Source organism: Myodes glareolus, chromosome 9 (genome assembly GCF_982192425.1).
Source record: "Myodes glareolus chromosome 9, mMyoGla1.1, whole genome shotgun sequence".
NCBI lineage: Eukaryota > Metazoa > Chordata > Mammalia > Rodentia > Cricetidae > Myodes > Myodes glareolus.
The window spans coordinates 48,448,501-48,471,017 of NC_142034.1; the positions used below are offsets into that span (position 1 = coordinate 48,448,501).

General features: G+C 41.8%; 2 protein-coding genes and 2 non-coding genes across 12 annotated transcripts in view; 1 reads left to right on the plus strand and 3 right to left on the minus strand.

The window, feature by feature from the left end:
- Positions 1–19,634, plus strand: Srr (serine racemase). Of its 9 annotated transcripts, none has more exons than XM_087910308.1 (9): positions 7–153; positions 6,188–6,413; positions 12,906–13,077; positions 13,874–14,000; positions 14,185–14,288; positions 16,338–16,457; positions 16,548–16,622; positions 16,993–17,202; positions 17,440–19,634. In XM_087910308.1, the coding sequence occupies exons 3-9, from the start codon at positions 12,910–12,912 to the stop codon at positions 17,647–17,649; spliced, it is 1,014 nt and encodes a 337-aa protein (XP_087766434.1). In that variant the 5' UTR covers positions 7–153; positions 6,188–6,413; positions 12,906–12,909; the 3' UTR covers positions 17,650–19,634. The 9 variants fall into 9 exon arrangements, with proteins under 9 accessions (XP_087766440.1, XP_087766434.1, XP_087766438.1 ...); XM_087910312.1 differs by having other exon boundaries at positions 6,237–6,413; XM_087910310.1 differs by having other exon boundaries at positions 14–158.
- Tsr1 (TSR1 ribosome maturation factor) overlaps positions 16,832–22,517 on the minus strand; it is a 12,803-nt gene continuing 7,117 nt past the window's right edge. Inside the window, exons 9-15 of the mRNA XM_087910306.1 lie at positions 21,555–21,717; positions 21,246–21,356; positions 20,493–20,625; positions 18,801–18,917; positions 18,280–18,420; positions 18,106–18,180; positions 16,832–17,999 (exon numbers count right to left, since the gene is read on the minus strand). Coding sequence (XP_087766432.1) covers positions 17,821–17,999; positions 18,106–18,180; positions 18,280–18,420; positions 18,801–18,917; positions 20,493–20,625; positions 21,246–21,356; positions 21,555–21,717 — 919 coding nt within the window. The 3' untranslated portion in view covers positions 16,832–17,820. The remainder of the gene's footprint in view (positions 18,000–18,105; positions 18,181–18,279; positions 18,421–18,800; positions 18,918–20,492; positions 20,626–21,245; positions 21,357–21,554; positions 21,718–22,517) is intronic.
- LOC146893036 (small nucleolar RNA SNORD91 family) lies at positions 20,303–20,395 on the minus strand. Its single transcript, XR_015003936.1, has one exon. It is a non-coding gene; the product is annotated as a small nucleolar RNA SNORD91 family (small nucleolar RNA).
- On the minus strand, positions 21,063–21,155 carry LOC146893035 (small nucleolar RNA SNORD91 family). The gene has a single exon (XR_015003937.1). It is a non-coding gene; the product is annotated as a small nucleolar RNA SNORD91 family (small nucleolar RNA).

Below are 22,517 nucleotides of genomic sequence, written 5' to 3' on the forward strand. Positions count from 1 at the left end.
AAACGACGGTGGCCGCACTGGGAGCAAAAGCATTCAGCTCGTTCAACTAGGGCCATTCAGGCCGTAGAGACAGCGTGTGCGCGTGCGCTTGCGCAGAGGTGTAACGCTGGAAGGTACGCTGAGGCTTGAAGGTGGAGGCGCAGCACCCGGGAGGTGAGGTGAGGCGAGGCGAGGGCAGGTACGGCTCGCCCACGCCCGGTGGGCATTCGCTCCTAGGGATATCGGTATTGTGGTGGGTGCAGACGACTCTGTTTTTGGTCTAGGGCTCGGGTTCACAGAAACACCCTATAATTCGGCCTCCGATCATTTTAGGCCAAAGTTTCCTTATCATAGGCCTGAATTGTGGAGCTTAAAGATCTTTTAATAATGATTATAATTATTATCCCTATTTCTAATAAACTGAATATCAGAGAATGGAAGAATTGCCTTGTGTAACAATTGGTTGTTCCTGAGTATCAAAGTCCATGACCGAGTTCGTCCCTAAGACTTGCTGGAGGAGGTCGTGTGGAAGTAAAGCAGAAGGAAATTATCATTCGATCTGGCAATTTCTGTATCACTGAAAAAATTTTTAATTACTCTTTTGGAACTCATATTTATTTTTGGAACTCATCATATTTTTGGAACTCATCTTTACGGCTTTAAATATTCACTGAGGCTTGATATTTGAGAGGCTGAGGCAGGAGGATTGCAAGTTCTGGCCAGCCTGGACAATATAGCATATTTGAGGCCAGTCAGGGTAACATATTGGAAGACCTTGTCCCAAAAAAAAAGAAACAAAAAAATAATCAGACCAGAAGATTGGTACTTTATTTAGCCCCACTGACCATTATAACTCCTATTAAAGTCTGAGGGGGAGAAACTTCCTTCTCAAAGGCTGCCTCTCCAGCTGTTGCTCCTTCATTACAACTTTAGACCCACAAAAAATAGTAACCAGTTATTCCCTGATCATAGTATAAAAGATTTGATCCTGATAGAACTCAATTAGTTTCTGTTATGTGACAGATACTTTGCCATCAGAAAAGAAAGACAATGGCGGGGAAATATTTCAATGGCTCAAAAGAAGGGGTTTATAATTCGAGTGGCCAGAGCAAATTGCAGCCTTTGCCCAAAGATTGCAGAGAAATAGAATTGAGATCCTGAGTGATGGTACATGCCTGTAACTCTAGCACTTGGGAGGAAGAGCAAAGTTCAGTGCTGTGGTGGCACGATTGAGTTCAAGATCAAACCAAAACCAAAGTACGTGAGACCCTGTCTCCAAAACATAAGCCAGACATGGTGACATACGCCTATAATCCTAGCACCAAGGATACAGAAGCAGGAGGATTTCTTCAAGTTCAAAGCCAGCTTGGTCTACATAAATGAGGCCAGCTAGAGCTATGTAGTAAGATCTGTCTAAAAACAACAGGGAAAAAATTTAAAGCCCTAACTTGAAGCTGTTATGGTATCACACATCTCTAATCCCATGACTTTGGATGCTAAGGCAGGAAGATACAAGAGTTCCCGACTAGCCTAGGCTACACACATACTCAAGGTATAGGTGACACTTCGGAAATGGAAACAAGAAGATCAAGAATCCAGAGTTTAAGCCCATCCTTGGCCAGCCTGGATTACATGATACCATACCAGAAAGAAAAAAAAGAAAGGAAAGAAATAAAGAAAAGCATCCTTAATGCCACATATACTGGGTGTTGTGGCAGAAGCCTGTAATCCCAGCACTTGAAAAGTACAAGGAGAAGAATTAGAAATTCAAGGTCATCTTTGGCTGCAAATCCAGTTGAAAGTCAATATGGGGGGGTTAGGGCAAGCAATCTACTTCCTAGTTGAAGGCCTCAGTATGAAAATTGTTTGGTTTTGTTTACTTTTGTCGAGGCAAGGTCTGTTGTTTCCAGGCTGGTCTTGAAGTCATGTAGCCAAGGATAACCTTGAATTTCTAACACTCTGTTTCCATTTCCTAAAAGATGGGATTACAGATGTGGCCCTGTATTGATGTGTCAGGCTGATGTTGTTCTGGGGATTGACCCAGGGCCTGATACAGGTTGAACAAGCATCCTTTTTATTCATTTATTTATTTTCTAGTCTTTAAGTCATGATGGTTTTTTTTTAAGATTTGTCTCACTTTTAATTAGTATGTATGTGTCTTTGTGTGCATACATCCACATGGGTGCAAGTGCCTGAGGAAGCCAGGAGGCATTGGATTCCCTCTGAAGCTAGTTACAGGCAGTGATGAGCTACCTGGTGTGGGTTCTGGGAACTGAAGTCCAGTCCTCCATAAGAGCCATACTTGTTCTTAACCACTGAGCAATCCTTTCAGCCCCACAACTTTTATTTTTTTTTAAAAAAAAAAAAAAGGAAAAATAATTTAAAAGAAGAAAACTTCTCTAGGACAACCATGGCCAACTTAATTTGATACTGTCAGTGATCAGACCAGAGAGCCTCTAAGTATTAAAACAGAACTCAGAGAAATTTACCAGAACTCGGGGAAAACACAACAAATACATAAGGATGAGTGATTATGAGCATGGGTCCAAAAAATTAATAATACAAGTTCCAAAATATGGTAGCTGACTGAGGAGAAGTAACAGTCAAGTTACAGAAAAAAAAAAAAAAGCTACTTTTTTCCGTTGGTTTGTTTTGTTTTTCAAGACAGGATTCCTCTGTATAGCTTTGACTGTCCTAGAACTCACTCTTCAGACCAGGCTGGCCTCAAACTCACAGAGATCTACCTGCTTCTGTCTCTGCCTCCCGAGTGCTGGGATTAAAAGCGTGCACCACCACCTGGCTGAAAAGCTACTAAATTGATGGGGAAATTTTGAATTTTCAGTTTTAGAGGACTCATGAAGTACCAAGTAAAACAATGAGTAAGACTCCCAGTTTGGTGGCCAATGACTGTAATTCCAGCTACTCAGGACACCACAGCAAGAGAGTTCCATCCTCAAAGCCAGCAATTTAGAAAAACCAAGGCTCAAAATACAATTTTTAAAAAGTGGGGGGCTGGGGCATGTATATGCACACCTTTAGTCCCAGCACTAGAGTGACAGGGCAGAGGCAAGCAGATCTCAAAGCCAGCCAGCCTGAACTACAGATTAGGAATCTGGGGGTGGGGAGCTATTTATAGACCAATATATACAATATATATTATAGTTCTATCTATGTGTGGCAAAAACAATTTTATGCTTATGTAAATTTCTATATTTGTTCATCAAAAAAAATGAACTATATGCCAAATACTCAAAAGTAGAGAACAGGTGCTCTGACAGCAGACAATGGAAAACTCTATATGTATCTGTAATGTTTTAATCTTAAAATAGGGATTTGGTCACATAATATGTAGGTAATACAAAAGCAGTAAAGCAGATTCAGATAATGGAAGATGAAGGAATTCAGTTTTTAGAAATTAAAGTTGGAGGTAGAGGAGATATTTTAGTGAATAAACACTGAACAGTCATGAGGGCCTGAGTTGAGATCCTCAAAACCCATGTAAAAGCCAGGCATGATGGTGCACACATGTAATCCCAGTGCTGGGAATCGGAGACAGGTACATCTCAGAGGCTTGCTGACCAGCAAATTCAGACAAACTGACAGACTTCAGGGTCAGTGAGAGATCTGTCAAAAAAAAAAAAAAAATGAAGTGGTTGCTGGCAAAAATGGCCTTTGCCTCCAAGCCTGACAACGTGAATTTAATTCCTGGAACTTACATAATAGAAGGAGAGAACACACATACACTGAAATAGATAAATAAACTATTTTCTAAATTTTTAAAGAAGATAGGTACTAACAAGCTGACTCAAGCATATGAAGGTGCTTTGCCACCAAGTCCCATGAATTTGATTCCCAAACCTACATGATAGAAGGAGAAAACCAACTCCCCCGTGTTGTCCTCTGACCTCTGTACATGTGCTATGGCATACTTGCACCCACATAGATACGTACACAATAAATTAATAAATGTTGACAATTAAGAAATAGAGAGCAATAGAGAAAGATGCCAACTTCAGCCTTTGGTCTAAACATACACAGTTCATGCATACACCACACACAGTTAGAATTGTACAAATTACATAAAGCCAAAGTTAATAACTACAAATTAGGCAAAGAATTCTAACCACTTGTAATCTAAAGAAAAATTAAATAGCTCACAGAACAAAGAAGTAAACAGGCCAGGTATTGTAATGTGTGTAGTCCCAGTTCAAAGTCCAGCCTGAAAAACATAGCAAGACCTCATCTCAGAACGAAAGTAGAGGCCAGAAAGAAGACTCAGCAGTTAAGAACACTGGCTGCTTTTCCAGACGTTCATTTGAACCTAAGTTCAACCGTCAATACCCACTTAAAAAGCTTAAGAATGAATGATCTCATAGGTTTGTAATGAAAGTTCTGGGGAGATAGAGACAGCTGAATCTCTGAGACTCACTGGCTAGCTAGCTTTATTTAGTAAGCCTCGGTTCCCAGTGAAAAACTGTGTTTAAAAAAAAGTAATAAATGAACTGTTGGGGACTGGAGAGATGGATCAGCAGTTAGGAGCACTGGTTGCTCTTCCAGAGGTCATGAGTTCAATTCCCAGTAACTACATGGTGGTTCACAACCACCTATAATGGAATCTGATGCCCTCTTCTGAAATAAAGGCATACATGCAGATAGAGCACTCATACAAATAAAATAAAAGGTAATCTTTAAAAAAAAAAAAGTAAAAAAAACCCTATAGCCAATGTAAATAAGCTGCTGAGGGATAATACCCTACCCAAGGTTCATTCAGGGTTCACTCCCACTCATGTGTAAATGAGTGCATCTATGCACGTGAACACCCATGGATATAAAAAAAAAATTATTTATTTATTTATTTATTTTACATCCTGACCACAGTTTCCCCTCCCTCCTCTCTTTCCAGCCCCCCACTTTCACCACCCCTCTGCATCCTGACCACCGTTTCCCCTCCCTCCTCTTTCCAGTCCCCCACTTCCACCACCCCTCTGCCTCCCCCAATCCACTACTCCTCCATTTCTATTGAGAAAAGGACAGCCCTCCCATGAATATTGACAAAACAAGGCTTATCAAGTGGTAGTAAGACCAAGCACCTCACCTTGTATTAAGGCAACCCAGTATAAGAAAGAGTCCCAAAAGCCTGTTTAAATAATGGGCTGAAGAGATGGCTCAGTGGTTAAGAGCACTTTTGCTCTTCAGAGGACTTAAGTTCAGTTCCCACCACCCATATAACATGACTCACAACTGTCTATAACTCCAGTTCCTAGTGGGTAGGACATCTCACACACACACACACACACACACACACACACACACAAGAAAAGAAAAGAAGGGGGCTGGAGAGATGGCGCAGGGGTTAAGAGCACTGGCTGTTTTTCCGGAGTTCCAGAGATCAATTCCCAGCAACCACATGGTGGCTCACAACCATCTACAGTGAGATCTGGTGCCCTCTTCTAGTCCACAAAGCTACATGTAGGCAGAACACTATACATAATAAATAAATCTTAAAAAGAAAGAGAGAAAGAAAGAAAGAAAGAAAAGAAAAGAAAAAAAGAAAGAGGAACTGGGTGTGGCTGTGCACCTCTTCAATCCCAGCATCCCGGATACAGAGGCAGGCAGATCTCTCCAAGTTCCAGACTAACCTGGCCTATATAATGAGTTCCGAGGTAGCCAGTGCTACATCCCAGCAAAAATTTAATTACGTTATTTATTGTGTGTGAGCTCACATGTGGAAGTTAGAGGAAAACCTGCCGGAGTTGGTTCTCCCTCCAACATGTGGAACTCAGGCTGTCAGAGTTGGCAGCATGTGCCATCTCTCCAGCTGAGCCATCTCTCCAGCTCTCTCTCCCTTTTTCTTTTGAAAACTACCTTTCATGCCAACTCGGGAGTTTGGTTTTGTTTTTCCCCTCCATTGTTCCCTCTTACACTTCCATCAGAAGCAGAGACTTGTGGTAATCATACTATTTTGTTCACTGTCATTAACAAGACCTTTCTTGTTTTACCTTTTTTGTTCACTTTAGTACCCAGTCATCCTTCATCACTTCTTCTTTAATGGTTTTAATGTGCTTGATAGATGTCTTTAAATATACATGTATCTTTGCATAATATATAATGTTTTATGTATGCATTTTAAATGTACATAATTGATATTGTGTTATAGATCTCATTCTGTTTCTTTTTCATGTTTCCATAAATTACTTCTATTACATAGTATTTCCTAAATGACTTTTCACCCTTTGCCACATTGGTCCTGGGCCAAGATGGGCCAGTCAAAATCCTTACCCAGAATTTTTTGAAATGAAAGTGAGAGAAACTCCCTCTTCAGTGTGGAAGCCATAAAATGTAAAACACAGGAACTGTCAGCAGCCATGTGTCCTGTCGTGCGGAACCAGCTGGTCTGCTGTGAAAAGGAAGCCGACATGCCAAAGGCAGCAGAGGTGAGAAACTGAAAGTCATGGAAGCTCCCAAGCTCCTGGTTGCAGTTGTTGCTGAAGCTCTATATTCCCTCTGTGGTGTTCCCAGCCCTTCCTCGGATTCCATGAGCCAGTGAAGCTGGAAGCCCTCATCCTCTGCCTAAGCTGCGTCAGACTGAGGCTCTCTCACTTGCAAACTGTGTCAGTCAGGGTCGCTAAGGAACAGAACTGAAAGAATGAAATATGTGTGTGCATAAAGGATATGTGTTAGAGTGCCTGATAGGCTGAGGTGGCTAATCCCACAGTGGCTATCTCTTATCAGAAAAACCAAATACATGGTAATGTTTAGTCCACACTAAGTTGGAATCCTGAAGAGGCTGGCTCTAATACCAACAAAAGAATGCCTCAGCAGTAGGGTAGAAGACCTTGCCAGCAAGAGTGAGTGCAAACAGGCAAATAGCAGATGTTTCCCTATTCCACGTCTTTGTGTGGGCTCCCACCAAAGGTGTGACCCAGATTTAGGATATGTTGTCTCACCTCAAATGCTCCAATCAAGAAAACCCTTCCCAGGCATGCCCAGCTGCTTGGGTTTTAGTTGATTCTGGCAAAATCAAGTTAAAAAGGGAAATTAGTCATCACAACCAATAGGCCTAAGTATAACTGCTGTTACCTCTTACTTTCAGTTTGTTTCAATTGTGATAAAATACACATAAAATGTATCATTTAACCATTTTCTGAGTGTATGCTTTTTGTTGTTTAATGTATCCTATTACATACCCAAACCCATTTATACCTATTCAACAGCCCTCCACTATCCTAAACCCAGTCCGTCCACTACCCTTTCTTTGAATTTTCTTACTATAGGTATCCCACATCATTGGAATCATATAGTATTTGCAAATAGCCTGTTTCTCTTAGCATAATGTCCTCAGTGTTCATCTGTGTTACAACATGTCAGAATTTCCTATTAAATATGAATCTTCCATTTTATGTGCATATTGCGTATGCATGGACATCTATATGTCAGTGGCCATTGACTTCTTTTGGTTCTTATGAATAATGTAGCTATGAATATGGGAGTGCAGAAATCTCCCTGGTTGTGGGGTATTCACCAGAGAAGGCGGTTAGGCATGGGTTTAAGCCAACAGAAAGTCCTTATTAGCTGATCTGTAACTACACTGGGTGTTTGGATCCCAGTGTAGCACTGAGCTTTCTTTAGGGTGAGCTTTTAAGACATACTTTAGTTAAGAAGAACAGTTAGCTGAAGCAGAAGTACAGAAGTAGTACTTTTAGAGACTTTCCCATCACTGTGGACTTTGATGGAGTAGGCCTTTGTTTTAGTGTTGGCAGGTGGGGCTGAATACATGCTGTGTTTTACAGCCTAAATGGTAATTCCATCATGGAGTCAGTTGTGCAAAGGTCTGGGGCCCTGATACACCTTGATGTAACACAGCTTTTGGTTCTTTGGTCTACCTTGAGGGGTTAAGGTGATAGTGTATGTCCACTGTTTTTAGGAACTAGTGTAATGTATCCCATAACACCCTGCTTACTCTATTCAGACCAGCAGTACACCTGTACTCCCATTTCTCCCTGCTCTGGCCTAATGCTATGGTTAGAGGTGGTGCCCATTGGAATTTTGATTTGCATGTTTCTGATGATTAGTGATTCTGGGTATTTTAATGTGCTCATTGGCATCTTATCTAGGGAGATTTCAGGTTTTTGGAGGTTTTTATGTTTTGATACAGTACTCATGGTAGCATAGGCTGGCCTGGAACTCATTGGGTAGCCCAAAAATGACTCTGAACTTCTTAGCTTCCTGCCTTCACCTGATACTAACTTGTTCTATCACCTTGTTTTATGCAGAGCTGGGTATCAAACCCAGGGCTGCCCTCATGCTACTAGGCAAGACCCTATCTGAAGGACATCTTTAGTCCCTTAAAGCTTGTGTTTCCATAAAAGGATTTTTTTTCTATCTCTGCTTTTGCCGTTCACTCCTCCTTTGCCCCTCCTGTGTACTGAAATTCCTCTGTATTGGGCTCCCTGGTTACATTTTTGTCCCTTTCCTTTTCACTGTATGCAGTCAGTGGTTTTCTAAGAATGGGGGTGTATCCTTGTGACCCTATCCCTTGGAAGAAGGAGCCAAAATGATCATGAATTCAATATCAAAGCCAGCTTAGCCTACATAGTAAGAACCTGTGTCCAAAACCACAAAATTTTATTACATATATTAAATTTATTACATATAACGTGGCACTTACCTGATCAGGGGCTTAGTAGTATTCCACAACCCTTAAAAAATTGAAAGTTGAGTGTAATCCTATACATCTGTAATCCTAGTACTTAAGTAGAGGCAGGGCCAGGTGGTGGTGGTACGTCTTTAATACCAGCACTTGGAAGGCAAAGGCAGGTGGGTATCTGTGAGTTCAAGACCAGCCTAGTCTACGAAGCTAGGTCCAGGACAGCCAGGGCAACACAAAGAAACCCTATCTCGAGGGGGGAAAAGAAGAAGTAGAGGCAGGATTGTCAGCAGGCCATTGTAGGCTACCTAAGAGTCTGTCTTTAAAGGAAAAAAAACAAAAACAGGAAAAAAGCAAACAAGAAAGAGTGTCTTAAGTAATGTAGCCTTGCTCAATAACAGCAGGTCTGTTTCAAGGACAGAACTGTCCAGGAATGGATTGACCTGCACTTGCATGAGGGGCTATAATCATCTCGTGGGCCCACAATATTTAGTGTATTTAGTGTTCTTCATTGTTTTTTCCCTGAAGTAGAGTCTCATTGTGTAATTACCACACCAAGAATAGATCTCATGTTTTATTTTATTCCATGTGTACGAGTGTTTTGCCTGCATGTATGACTGTACACAAGTGTACCTGGTGTCTGAGGAGATCAGAAGAGGGTCTTGGATCTCCTGGAACTGCAGTTACAGACAGTAGTGAGCCACCCTGTGAGTGCTGGGAACTGAACCCAGGGCCGCTACAAGACCAGCTAGTGTTCTTGACTGCTGAACCATCACATAGCCCTGTTATTTTTCCTGAATGGTTTTGATGGCTTATTTTCTGAATGTAAAGCAGCACTAGGGAATTATTGTATGAACTATGTTTATCTTTGCAGTTTTGAGTTTCCCAAGAGGATTTGATGTAATGAAAGGTTTCTAAGGTTCTGTGTGGTAAAAAAGAGTCCCCACATCTGTGTGAGCTCTCAGACCTGGAATTGGCCAGAGCCTGGAAGCCATGAGGAAGAACTAGACCTATAGCTGTCCTTGCTTCTGGGATTTCCCACACAATCCTTTTCTTAGTCATGTCAAAAGAAACTCTTCAGTTCCTGTGGAAACTGAAACTAGCACAGCCAAAGAGAGATCTGAGAACTGAAGAGCAGTTAATTTTAAAGATACTCCTTGAAAAACTACCTTAAGCCATATCTGAAGTTAGAAAGACTAAAAAGTTAAGGGACACCAGCTGTAGAACTGCTAGGCCTTGCAACAGAGGCAGCTCAGTGGCCACATCAGGTGACTCACAGTCACTGCAACTCCACTTCCAGAATGTATGTGGTGCACATGAGCTCACACATGCATACCGACACCCGTAAATAATGCATCTTTTTAAAGAGAAGTCATCTGGGACTATGGGTAAAGCTCATTGATAGATCCCTGAGTTCTCGGATCCCATCTCCTACATGGTGGAGTGGGGAAAATACTTTAAAAGCTAACAAAATAATCTAAAGTGTCTCATTACATAATAAACATGCAAAAGTCTTACTCTTCATAATCATATAAGATTATCAGTAAGTAATCTTAAATTTTCGTGGTAGGAGTTAGAGAGTTGGCTTAGGAGTTAAGAAAACTAGCCGCTCTTCCAGAAGACCTAGTTTGATTCCCAGCATCCATATGGCAGCTCACAACCATCTGTAATCCCAGTTCCCAGGATCTGATTTCTTCTGGCCTCCCTAGGCACCAGGCACACCTGTGGTATGCATACATATACCAAGGTAAAACATTCATCCACATAAATCTAAAAATATTTTTTAAAAAATTATGTAGCAGACTGGAGAGATGGTTCATTGGGTAAAGATTCTTGGAGGTACCTGACAATCCAAGTATAATCCCCAGGCCCCACATGGTAGGAGAAAAGAATCAACTCCCAAAGTTGTTCTCTGATGCCATATCATGGGCACCCACCCCAATACACATTGAGAATAAAATTTAATAAACAGCAATATAGCTAGCCAAGCAGTTTTGGTACACACCTTTAATCCCAGCACTTAGGAGGCAGAGGCAAGTGGATCTCTGAGTTCAAAGCCAGTCTTATCAACAAAGTGAGTTCCAGGATATCCAGGGCTGCATATATAAACCTTGTCACTTCCCCCAACCCCACCCCCTAAAAAAAGAAAGAAAAAATATATATACATAACAAGGCAGAGTCAATGGACAATCCTTTAGATACTGTTGTTGTATGAACTGATACAATCATCTTGGCAGCAGTGTCAAATGTTACAAAACTGACAATCCCTACACTAGAGTGATACCAGATGTCTTAGAACTGTGCCTGCCTTTAGATACAATTTTGGAAACTCTGAGGAAGCTGAGCCAAATGGAACAAGAAAATGTTTGATTTTAACAGTCAGGTAATACATATGTTTTCTAGGCATACAAAATTATTTATTAAAATGGCACTAAAGCGCCAGGTAGTGATGGCATATACCTTTAATCCCAGCACTCAGGAGGCAGAGACAGGCAGATCTCTGTGAATTGGAGGCCAGCCTGGTCTACAGAGTGAGTTCCAGGACACCCAAGGCTGCTAACAGGGAAACACTGTCTCAAAAAGCAAAAAGGGGGGGAAAAAAAAAAAAAAGCACTAAAGCCAGATGTATGATATAGGCCTGAAATCTCAGCACTCGGGAGGTGGAGGCAGGACAGTCAGGATTTCAAGGTTATCTGCTACATACCAAAATTGAGGCCAGTCTGGGCTACATGAGACCCTGTCACAAAAACCAAACTAAATAAAAAGTGAAAAAGGATAGGACTGAGATAGGCATGGTGGTTCATACTATAATCCCAGGGATCGGGAGGCCAAAGCAAGAGAACTGGTGTAAATTCAAGGACACCCTGGTCTACTCAGTGAGTTCCACACTAGCCTGTGCTATAGAACCAAGGTCCTTTCCCAAAAGAATAAAAATTAACAATACAGCCAGGCTTGGTGGTACATGCCTGTAATCCTAGCGTTTGAAAAATGAAGGCAGAATAACCAGGAATTCAGGCTCTTTGGCTACATATCAAGCTTGAGCCCATTCTGGGCGATATAAGATAAGCAAAACCTGTAAACGAGAAATATTGGCACATGGCTAATTCTGGCAATCAGGAGGTAGAAGCAAGAAGAGTGTGAGCTTGAGGACCATAGCCTGGCAGAATCACCCAAAAACTGAAAACAAGATGGCTGATGAGTTAGGAGTGCTCACTGCCATTCCTGATGACTTGAGTTTAGTTCCCATCAACCGTAGCAGGCAGCTCAGCACAGGCTCCAGAAATCCACTGGCCTCAGTGGGCACATGCACATATATACATGCTGTGCACACATGTAACATACATTCAAATCGACACATAAAATTTTTATATCTTTTAAAAATAAAAATCAGCTGGACGGCAGTGGCGCATAGCTTTAATCTTAGCACTTGGGAGGCAGAAGCAGGAAAATCTCTGAGTTCAAGGTCAGCCTGATATACAAAAGCGAGTTCCAGGACAGCTGGGGCTGTCAGAGACCCTGTCTCAAAAAAACAAGGGGAAAACGAATTTTTTTCTCAGAATAACTTTTGTTCATGTATTTACTCAGTCTCAATATGTAACCCTAGCTAACCTGAAGTGTATACTGTGTTGACCAAGCTGGCCTTGGACTTAAAGAGAGATCCACCTGCCTCTACCTCCATTGTGCTGGGATTAAAGGTATGAGCCACCACTCCCAGATCTATCTGTGTGAGTGTTGGCCATGTATGCCAAGGCACCTGTGTGGAGGTCTGAAGACAACTTAAAGGAGTCACTTCTCCCATCATGTAGGTCCTGGGGACCAAATTTAGGTCGTCTGGCCTGGCAGTAAGTGCCTTATGCTGCTGAGCCACCTGAAAAATATAAGCCAGGTACAGTGGCACACATAAGTAGTCCAGGAATCGGAAGGCTGTGACAGGAGGATCCCTTGGGTTTTATTCCAGCCTGGACAACATAGTTAAACTTGACTGTCAAAACAAAACAGATGTAGCGGCACAAGCAGGCAGAGGCAGGCGGATCTCTGTTCGTTCAAGGCCTGGCTATACAATGATGAAGGTGCATACCTGTAGCAGTACCAAGAGGTATGAGTGGCAAAGAATACTTACTTCAGCTTCAAGGAAGTTCCTCTCTGAACAGAAATCCCAGCATCTAGTAGTGGGAACAGTTCCGCATAGCACTACAGCCCCCAGGCTCTGCACCTGTTTCAGTGTTTTAAACATCGTTTGAACTGTGCTTTGATCCCTTGTCTTGTTCCTGGGTTTCAGAACCATGTGTGCTCAGTACTGCATCTCCTTTGCTGATGTTGAAAAAGCCCATATGAATATTCGAGATTCTGTCCACCTCACGCCAGTACTAACAAGCTCCATTTTGAACCAAATAGCAGGGCGCAGTCTTTTCTTCAAATGTGAACTCTTCCAGAAAACTGGGTCTTTTAAGGTAAAACTCCATTTTGTTTATGTTTTCCAAATCTGTTGTTTTATTCTCCTGTCCACTATTGGGTGGCTGGTAGTAAACAAATGTCTTTTGCAGTTTCCAAGTCCTGGGTTCCAGGTTTATAACATTGATGTCTATTTCACACAACCTCAAATCCCTTACAATTATGGTCCCATGAATATTCTCTAAATAAGTTAAAAATGTGCACCATCACCACACTTGAATGTATTTTTGTACAGCTGTACAGGGTTGTGTATTTTAAACAGAAGAATCAGTAATAAGGTTATCTTTGGCTACATAGCAAATTCAGTACCAGCCTGGGTCACATGAGCCCCTGTGTTTAGTTTTGTTTTTTGTGGGTTTTTTTGTTTTTTTTTTTTTTTTTTTTTTTTTTTTTTTTTTTTTTTTTTTTTTTTGAGACAAGGTTTCACTCTGTATTCCTGAATGTCTTAGGACTTACTCTGTAGACCAGGCTGGCCTCTGCCTCGCAAATGCTGGGATTAAAGGCTTGCGCCACCACCACCCAGCTAAATATTTTTTTTTAATTTACAAAGTAAAGCAGTTATGATAAGCTAATTTACTACTGTGGAAAATATTCTTTAAACTTAGTGTGCATGCGCCACAACCACCCGGCCTGCTCAGTATTTTTGCCATGCTTCAGTTTATTGCTTTGGAGCAGGAGCCTGGGTGTTTTTATAAATACCCTCTACAGTTTGCACAATGAAACAAGTGAATTCATTTCTCTGAACATGTCCCCATTGTTAAAATGATGTAATCTGTAATTTAACATCTCTTCCAGATCCGTGGTGCCCTTAATGCCATCAAAGGCTTAATTCCTGACCCTCTGGAGGGGAAACCCAAAGCCGTTGTTACTCACAGCAGTGGGAACCATGGCCAGGCTCTCACCTATGCTGCCAAACTAGAAGGTACTAAGTTTCGCAGGGTCCAGAATAGTATCAAAGAGTGGGAAATTACCCTAATTTTAGTAAGAGGGATGACAGCCATGGAAAGTATGTTTCCAAAGGAATCCCTGTTTGCTCTAAACAAAATGATGCAAGTTTCTCTCCTAGAAGCACCTCACACTGTGTAACCATGTTCTTCCTCTCCCAGGGATTCCTGCTTACATTGTGGTGCCTCAAACGGCTCCCAACTGCAAGAAACTGGCAATACAAGCCTATGGAGCCTCTATAGTATATAGTGAACAGAGTGATGAGGTAAGGAAGGAGTGTTCAGCATCACTTAATAGCTTCACTTGACAGACTATCTGCCTCCCTTACTGGAAGCTTCCTCTTTGCCTTAGCGTGGCCAGCCTTTTCCCCATCTATCCGTACTCAGCATAATGCAACTAAAGCCAGGCATGGTGGCATATGTCTATTTTAGCAATCAGGAGGAGACAGAATGGCAACTTCCAGACCAGTCTAACCTACAGAGTAAGTTTTTTTGCTCGCAAAGTATTACAGCTGGATATGGTTGTTACTTGCCTGTAATCTCAGCACTTGGGAAATACAGGCAGGAAGATCAGGAGTTCAAGGTCATCCTTGGACACAAGTTCTAAGACTAGCCTCAGGCAAGTATAAATGTCTCAGATGGGTGGGTGGATGGAAAAGAGAGACTATTTTTAGACAGAGTCTGTCTAGATAGGGCTATCCTAGAACTCAGTATATATAAAGTAGGATGGTTTTGAACTGAGATCCACCTGCCTCTGCCTCTAGAGTACTGGAATTAAAGCCAGAAATTAAATTTTTCTTTTTATGTGCAGTAGTGTTTGGCCTACATGTATGTCTGTGTGAGGGTGTCAGATACGCTGGAACTAGAGCTACAAACAGCTGTACCTGCCATGTGGGTGCTGGTCCTCTGGAAGAGCAGTCAGTCCTCTTAGCCACTGAGTCATCTCTCCAGTCCCAGAAATTAAATGTTTAAAGGTGTTTCACCTATGCTTCAGCAGCCCAACTTTCTTCCCTGGACATCAATGATTTTGTCTAACACCAGATTCCTGGCCTGACTCCTTACTCCCCATTCCGGTCTTCCTCACCTCGTCAAATAGCGTCACTTATCTTTCTAGCTGTCCAAGGAAAAACAAAAATCTTAGATAACTTCCAAATTCAAAACACCTGTCCTCTCAGATTAAAAAAAAAAAAGGTTGGAGAGGGGCTTTGATGCCGGCTAACAAGCAAAGACATCTGCTGCCAAACTTAATAACGCAAGTTTAATTCCTGGGACCCAGACAGCATTAGCAGAGGACTAACTCCCAGTTCTCCTCTGACCTCTACACATGCAAAACTGAATAGATGTGATAAAAAATGAAAAATCAGAACTTTTACAGTCTAGTTCCCCCCCCACACACACACACATACAGTTGTTTTTGTTTTTTTTGGTTTTCAAGACAGGGTTTCTCTATGTAGCTTTGGGGCTACATAGTTCTAGCTAAGAACTAAGAAAAGACCTAGTTCTTATAGATCAGGCTAGCCTCGAACTCACCGAGATCCACCTGCCTAGGCCTCCCAAGTGGTGGGATTAAAGATGTGCGCCACCACTGCTGGCTCAGTCCAGTTCCCTTTAACAGCTCCTACCATCATCACCATGGTTCCATCCAGAATCAGTTCTCACAGACTCAGTAGTCTTTGCTTCCTCTGGAGTCCCTGTTTTCAATAGCAACCAGATGTCCATTTAGACTGTTGGTCACCTCAAATTCTACTTTTCTACCTCAAAGTTTGAAAGGATTTATGATTTTTTTTATGTGCATTGATATTTTTGTTTTTGCTTGCATCTATCTGTATGAGGGTTAAGGATTCAGCAAAACTGGAGTTAGTTATGAGTTGTCATGTAGATGCTGGGAATTGAACCCAGGTCCTCTAGAGCAGCCACTGAGCCATCTCCCCAGCCCAGTGTTTTGTTTTGATCTGGTGCTGGCACCTTATAAGCACTAAGCACTCACTGTCTCGGCCACCAGACTTCTTGGGTTGGTCTAACCATGCTGTCTTTCTGCCTCCCCTCTTTCTGTATTATCCTCTCCCTTAGCAGTTCTTCAGAAAAGGCCAGGTTACATTCATTAACACCTTCAAACATTTTTAAAGATCCATAGCTTGTTCATGTCACATCATTAAAGCCCCTCAGCCACCCAAAGAAAAATTTATTTTTTCTCACAAGCACTCAGACATGTTTATTTATCAAAGAAATGTGAAAAATTCATTGTCTTTGTGACTGAATTGTACTTTTGGGGACTCACTTTAAGTCAAGTAAGCTACATTAATGCTACCTTTTAGTCCAGAGAAAAGGTCACTCAAAGAATTATGCAAGAAACAGAAGGCATTTTGGTCCATCCCAACCAGGAGCCTGCAGTGATAGCTGGACAAGGGACAATTGCACTGGAAGTCCTGAACCAGGTAAAATGCCATTGTCCCATTTGGACAATAGAAAAGTAGTTTTATGTATATAAAACTTCATTAATTGGCTTATTTATATTTTTAATAAAGGTTCCTTTGGTGGATGCACTGGTGGTACCAGTAGGGGGAGGAGGAATGGTTGCTGGAATAGCCATTACAATTAAGGTGAGAAAACTGTTAAAGGACTTCCTGAATTAGGACCTGTATCACACTGCATTGTGGACAGTTTCTCACCATGCCCCCAATTACTCTTCTGTGGCCTCCTTCGCCTCACTGTCCTTTTATATATGATAGCACAGCACGAAAGCATCCCAGTCCACCTAAACTATTACTCTCCCCAAATTATTAGAACAGTTGTAATTTAGTCGATTAAGTCAGTTATCAGATACAACTTTTATTAAAGTGCTTCATGGTCAAATTTCCATTTTGGTATCAAAAGAAAGACCCTTCTGTAATATGAAAAATGTATCATCTAGTATGCCTTCTTCAGGTATGCAGGCAAAGCTGCCAGTGTAGTCTCTGTTCCTCTGCTCAGGCCCTGAAACCTAATGTGAAAGTCTACGCTGCCGAACCCTTGAATGCAGATGACTGCTACCAGTCCAAACTGAAAGGAGAACTGACTCCCAATCTTCACCCTCCAGAAACCATAGCAGATGGTGTCAAATCAAGCATTGGCTTAAATACTTGGCCTATTATAAGGGACCTTGTGGATGATGTCTTCACTGTCACAGAGGATGAAATCAAGGTAAGACTGGGATGAGAAAACACCAAGTCTAACTTCCTAGGCAAAAGAAATTTATAAACAGAGGATTAACTTAACAAATGGGAATCCTGACAGTAGCAGAGCTAGGCTGAGTTGTATATGCACTTTATTAGCAAGCAGTCATCGAAACAAACCCAAACATCTACTTCATTTGGTGTTCAGAACTTAACCTACTATACTGTTTGTTTCATTAATCCTTACTCCTTTCTGTGCCAACAGCATGCAACCCAATTGGTGTGGGAGAGAATGAAACTGCTCATTGAGCCTACTGCTGGTGTTGGATTGGCTGCAGTGCTGTCTCAGCATTTCCAAACAGTCTCTCCAGAAGTGAAGAACATCTGTATTGTACTCAGTGGTGGGAATGTAGACCTAACCTCCCTGAACTGGGTGAAGCAGGCTGAAAGTCCTTACCAGACTATTTCTGTTTAAATTCATGAATTGTCTCTAGATGAAAATTGTTTTCAAAATCCTAATGAGAGAAGAATATTTTAGAAAGAGTTATAATTTGGCGACCAAGTAAACAGCTGAAATAGAAAGCAGACTGCCTTGTCACAACCCACACTAAGTTCTGGCTGCAGTAGACAGAATCCACTGAATCCATTATTCCATGTCCACTTCAGATGCTGCTGAGGAGATCTCACTTTTCACCCATGGTACTGGCTCTGGTACATATGGATCATAAGTCCATTTGGGGAAAACTCGCTTATAGAGATTCATTAATACTGTATCCTGAGATTTTAGCTTCCCATCAAAACTGCACTTCATATGGCCATGGGTACCTAGAAGGAAAACAACAAATTGGTTAAATTAAAGTAGGCACACTAGAGCAGTGAACTTTAGAGCCCAATAGTCCCTTGGTAACACTCGGGAATCCCAGACTCTTACCTAAAGGCTCCTTGATGTGTCCCCTGCGGCCCCACTTGGTTCTCAGTTCCACAGGTTTAAACCACATCACATCCTCTTAGAATGGAACACACAGACACAAAATCAAACAGCGTCTTCCCAAACAGCCTGTCTTCCCACCGAAGGGAATCAGATCCTTCTGTCATTCATGCCTACCTCTGTTGAAGAACATGTAACGCACCACTGCCATTTTAGTACAAATTTTGAACGGATGACCACTCAGAACAACTCTCTTGATGACCATCCTGTCTGGATCCACTGATAACAGATGGCCTGTAGCAATGAGGCTGTGCGCTCCTATGAAAGGAGAGCAGCTGTTAATCTACAGGCCAAGCTCTTCAGCTACTGCTCTCATCTACTTTAAAGACGCATGCGAGACTTTCTCAGAGAAGAGTACTGTTACTTTTCTGAGGCCACAAAAGACCAATAAAAAAATATTTCTGTTGAACCAGTCCCCCAAACCCACCTTAAAAAGATAACTCCAAGCAGTCTCTACTGAAGTGTGCCAATAGGAAAGAACTAGCTTATCACCTGGGCTTGCTTACACCTCAATGAGGTTGAAATTGGTATTTTGGAAAAACCACCAGCATACCTTAATATAGTTAGACCCCAGATCTAATTACAGAAAAGCTATGGTCCTAGTAGGTTCATTATTTACCATTTAGAACTCAACATACCATTGCTCCTCTGCTTGAAAAGTAGCACAGATGCAGGAGGAAAAGTGATTGGCGCAAACACTGTCACCACTAAGGCCGCATCAGCAGTCAGGAATCTCTGAAATTTATGTTTATCAGCTTCCATAGTAAGGGTCCAAAATAGAAAGAAAAGTGAAAAGCCTTGAGAAACCATAAGCAATCCAAAGGATGTCAAAAGCTTTGCTGCTGCCACACATAGAACCACCTTTTAAAATTATGGTAACGCAATAGATCTACATCATATTCTCAGCCTAACTTTAATTCTTAACCAAAAGCACTGGTGTTTACAATTATGTTTTTATTTATGTGTCTGGGTAAGGGTATATGTATCCATGTGGGTATGCATGTGTAGGTGCCTTTAAGCTGATCAGTGTGGTCGGTGAACCAGGTCACCTGTAAGCTCCAGTCTGCTTTGTTTTGAGACAGGTATTGCATGTTGGCCTTGAACTTACTGGGTACCTTCTCAAGGGCTAGGAGTACCAGCTTCATTTTGTGTGTCTCTATACTACTCTCATTTTCCCCCTGCATCAATACAACTAAAATATAAAACCTAGTCCCATCAATAATTTTTCAGCTGGAGATAGAATCAGAGCTTAGACTACAGTTGGCATTGAAAGAATCCTCCAGAATCCTGATCTCACTACAACTACAACTTTCACTCAGGCTGACTGTGCAGCAACTCAGTCTCCAGCAGAAACATCTTCTACCTAGAAAGCCTCTTTTGTGTTGGGTGCAGAACAGTAAGCTAACAGAAAAGCTCTGTTCATCTGCAAGGCATTTATTACTTTCTTAAAATAATAAAAGCTTTTTAATCCATTTTGTTTATTTTGGGGGTGCGGGGGCACAGGTACTACAGCACTGGAGCAGAAGTCAGAAGTCAGAAGTCCTCCGCTCCATCATGCAGGGTCAGGGCTCCCTGAACGTAGTTTCTCAGGTTCAGCAATAAGTATAAGTGCTGAGCACCTGGCCAGCTCCAAATTACTTTCTATTCCAGCCACTCAGTGTGCCTTTTTGTGCCAGCTGGGCATGGGGATGTATATATTCCCACCATTCTGAAGGTCAAGGAAGGCAAGTTTGAGCTACATATTTGTCTCTCAAATCTCAATATATAAGAATAATACAAGACAATCATATACAGCTAATACAGTTAAATACTTAATAACAAGCAGGCAAAAAATAAAAAATTAATACTGGAAGAGGTGGGAGAACCTAAAGTTCAAGGCCCTCTTTACTCTGTCTCAAAAGACAAAAATAAAATCACAAGACATGCCATGTTTTAGTAAAACTTTGTTTACAAAATGATGTGATAGATGACAAAATTTGCGCAGAGCACCAGTAATGCTGTCACCATCTCTGTCTCCTGTCACTGGAAGGCAAGTGAGCTATGGAACTGTTCAGAAGCCCCACGTGAGCAAGCCAGCAACAAAACACTTCTAGTCCTAAAGCTACCAACTCTGGTTTAAAACCTACTCTGAAACAATACTCATAGTAGAAGCCTCAGCACAAGACAGTTCGCATCACTGGGATGCTTCAGACAGGTTCAGACATTTTGAATAAAAACATCATTGGCTCCTAAGTAAAGAGTACTGAAAATCTCTCTCACCCCAGAGACTTAAGAATATCAAATGTCTTCTGACTTCAACCATGAAAGACCCTAGCAGCTTCCATGCTAACCTGCTGTGTGCTGAGAGAATAAAGGCGAGGCTCGGAAGCGCCTGAATCCACAATGGAAGATCAGTTCTTCTTTGGCCTTCACAGGTTCCATATTGCCAGGGTTCCGACTCACCACCATGTTCAATACTGACATCTGAGGATCAAATAAGAAAAAGCTTCATAGTCTAGGCATACAACGGCCTACCCTGAAAGGCAAACCAAACAAACACCAGTTTTACTCTTAAGAACTGGCCATGCTAGTTAGAGACATCATGCAGATGTCATTACAGTACTTTTTATCCATCAACTGAAATTCCAGGTACATATAGGCCTTATCACTGCTTCCATACACGTGTAAGCTAGTTTACTGTTCCACATCTGACACTACCAGAGCTCAGCCATAGTGAATGACCTTCACATTACCTGATCACCATATATCCTCCCAACCCATCACCCAAGCTTCTACAATCTCACACCAGGTGTCCCACTCCCAGTGTGCATGACTACTGGATACCTAGAGAGAACAGATCCCTACACTGGCATAAACGTTTACTTTTAAGACTCCTACCCCATTCTGATCCGAAAAAACATTCTTAGCGAAGTCTCAGAACCATACAGGCCGCATCACTAAGATGCTTCAGACAGGTTCAGACATCTTGGGCATAAGCATCATTGACTTCTCTATTCTGATTCCTCAATCATCCCAATGTGCAAAAAATGTACACCTTGGAGAAGTATTTCTAATTCTCCATTTCCCACAAAGCACTGATTTACCTTCTGTTCATAAGGTAGTAAAGAAAATGCAATCAAGGGTGCTCCTTGCCTGAAATGCTCAACGACTGAGACAGGGACATGAGAGACATGAATTGTGACATACCAGCCGACCTGCCAGAAAGAAGCACAAGACAGGCACAGGGTTACCCATATGTCCCAGCAGTGAGGAAACCTTTCTTCAGGTCTATGCCAAGCCTCATCATTCATGGAGTGTCAACACCCAGACTCAACCTTCTCAGTTAATCATTTCTGTTCCTCCTTTGTTCCCAAACAAAAACAAATGGCAAGTAAGACAAGAAGGCAAGATACCTCAGCTCCTTCAACATCTTTTTCCTCAATCTCTTTGAAGATTCTTCTTCTAGTATTAATAAAATTCTGAAACTGAAAAATCCGAGCATAATCTTGAGGAAGGTTTTCCTTAGGGTCCCAAGGAGATGTCCTGAAACTCTTGAGGCCTCTATATTTCTGAAATCTAGAACACAGGTTTTAAAGAAAATAAGGTTTTTAGACAGTGCTACTTAAAACTCACCTCGCTTCTAAAATGGACAAGGCTTTAGCTTTTTCAAAGTACTCTGACCTAGGGAAGTGGTGTAATGCTTACCTAGTATACACGCCCTGGGTTCAACCCCCAACACAGCAAAACAAACCACAAAAGGCTTTAGGTCTGGCTCTGATATTCTGGGGCAGGATCATGTGTTCCATGTCTGCCTGAGTTACAAAGTGAAACTGTCTCAAGAAACTAAAAATTACTCACTAGGTATCATAATATCCTAATGAGCTAGAACTAGGCTTGGAAATACACACTAATCCCAACACGTAGGAGGTGGAGGCAGGAAGACCCAGAATAGCCTGGTCTACATGAGACCCTATCTTTCCAGCAAACAACTACCAACTAATAGCTTTATCAGAAACAATGTCCTAAAACAGCTTCTAACAAGTATTTCAGAAGCAACCTAGGCTTTTCACAGGGAACAAAGTATTTACAGTGCCCATCTAGTATCTGTCAAGCAATGTGGCTCTTCAACTTGCCTTATCATTTACCCAACATTGACACCGGCTTTTAGTAGGGCTTACTTCTGGGGGGGGGGGATCACCTATATTTCTTGGTTTTGCTTTTTTCTGGGGTGGGGTGGGGTGGGACGGTAGGGTTACATTGTGTAACAGCAATAGCTGTCCTGAAACTAGCTCTGTAGACGAGGCTGGTCTTGAACTCAGACAGCCACCTGCCTCTGCTGTCTCTGTCTCCAGAGTGCTGGGATTAAAAGTGTGTGC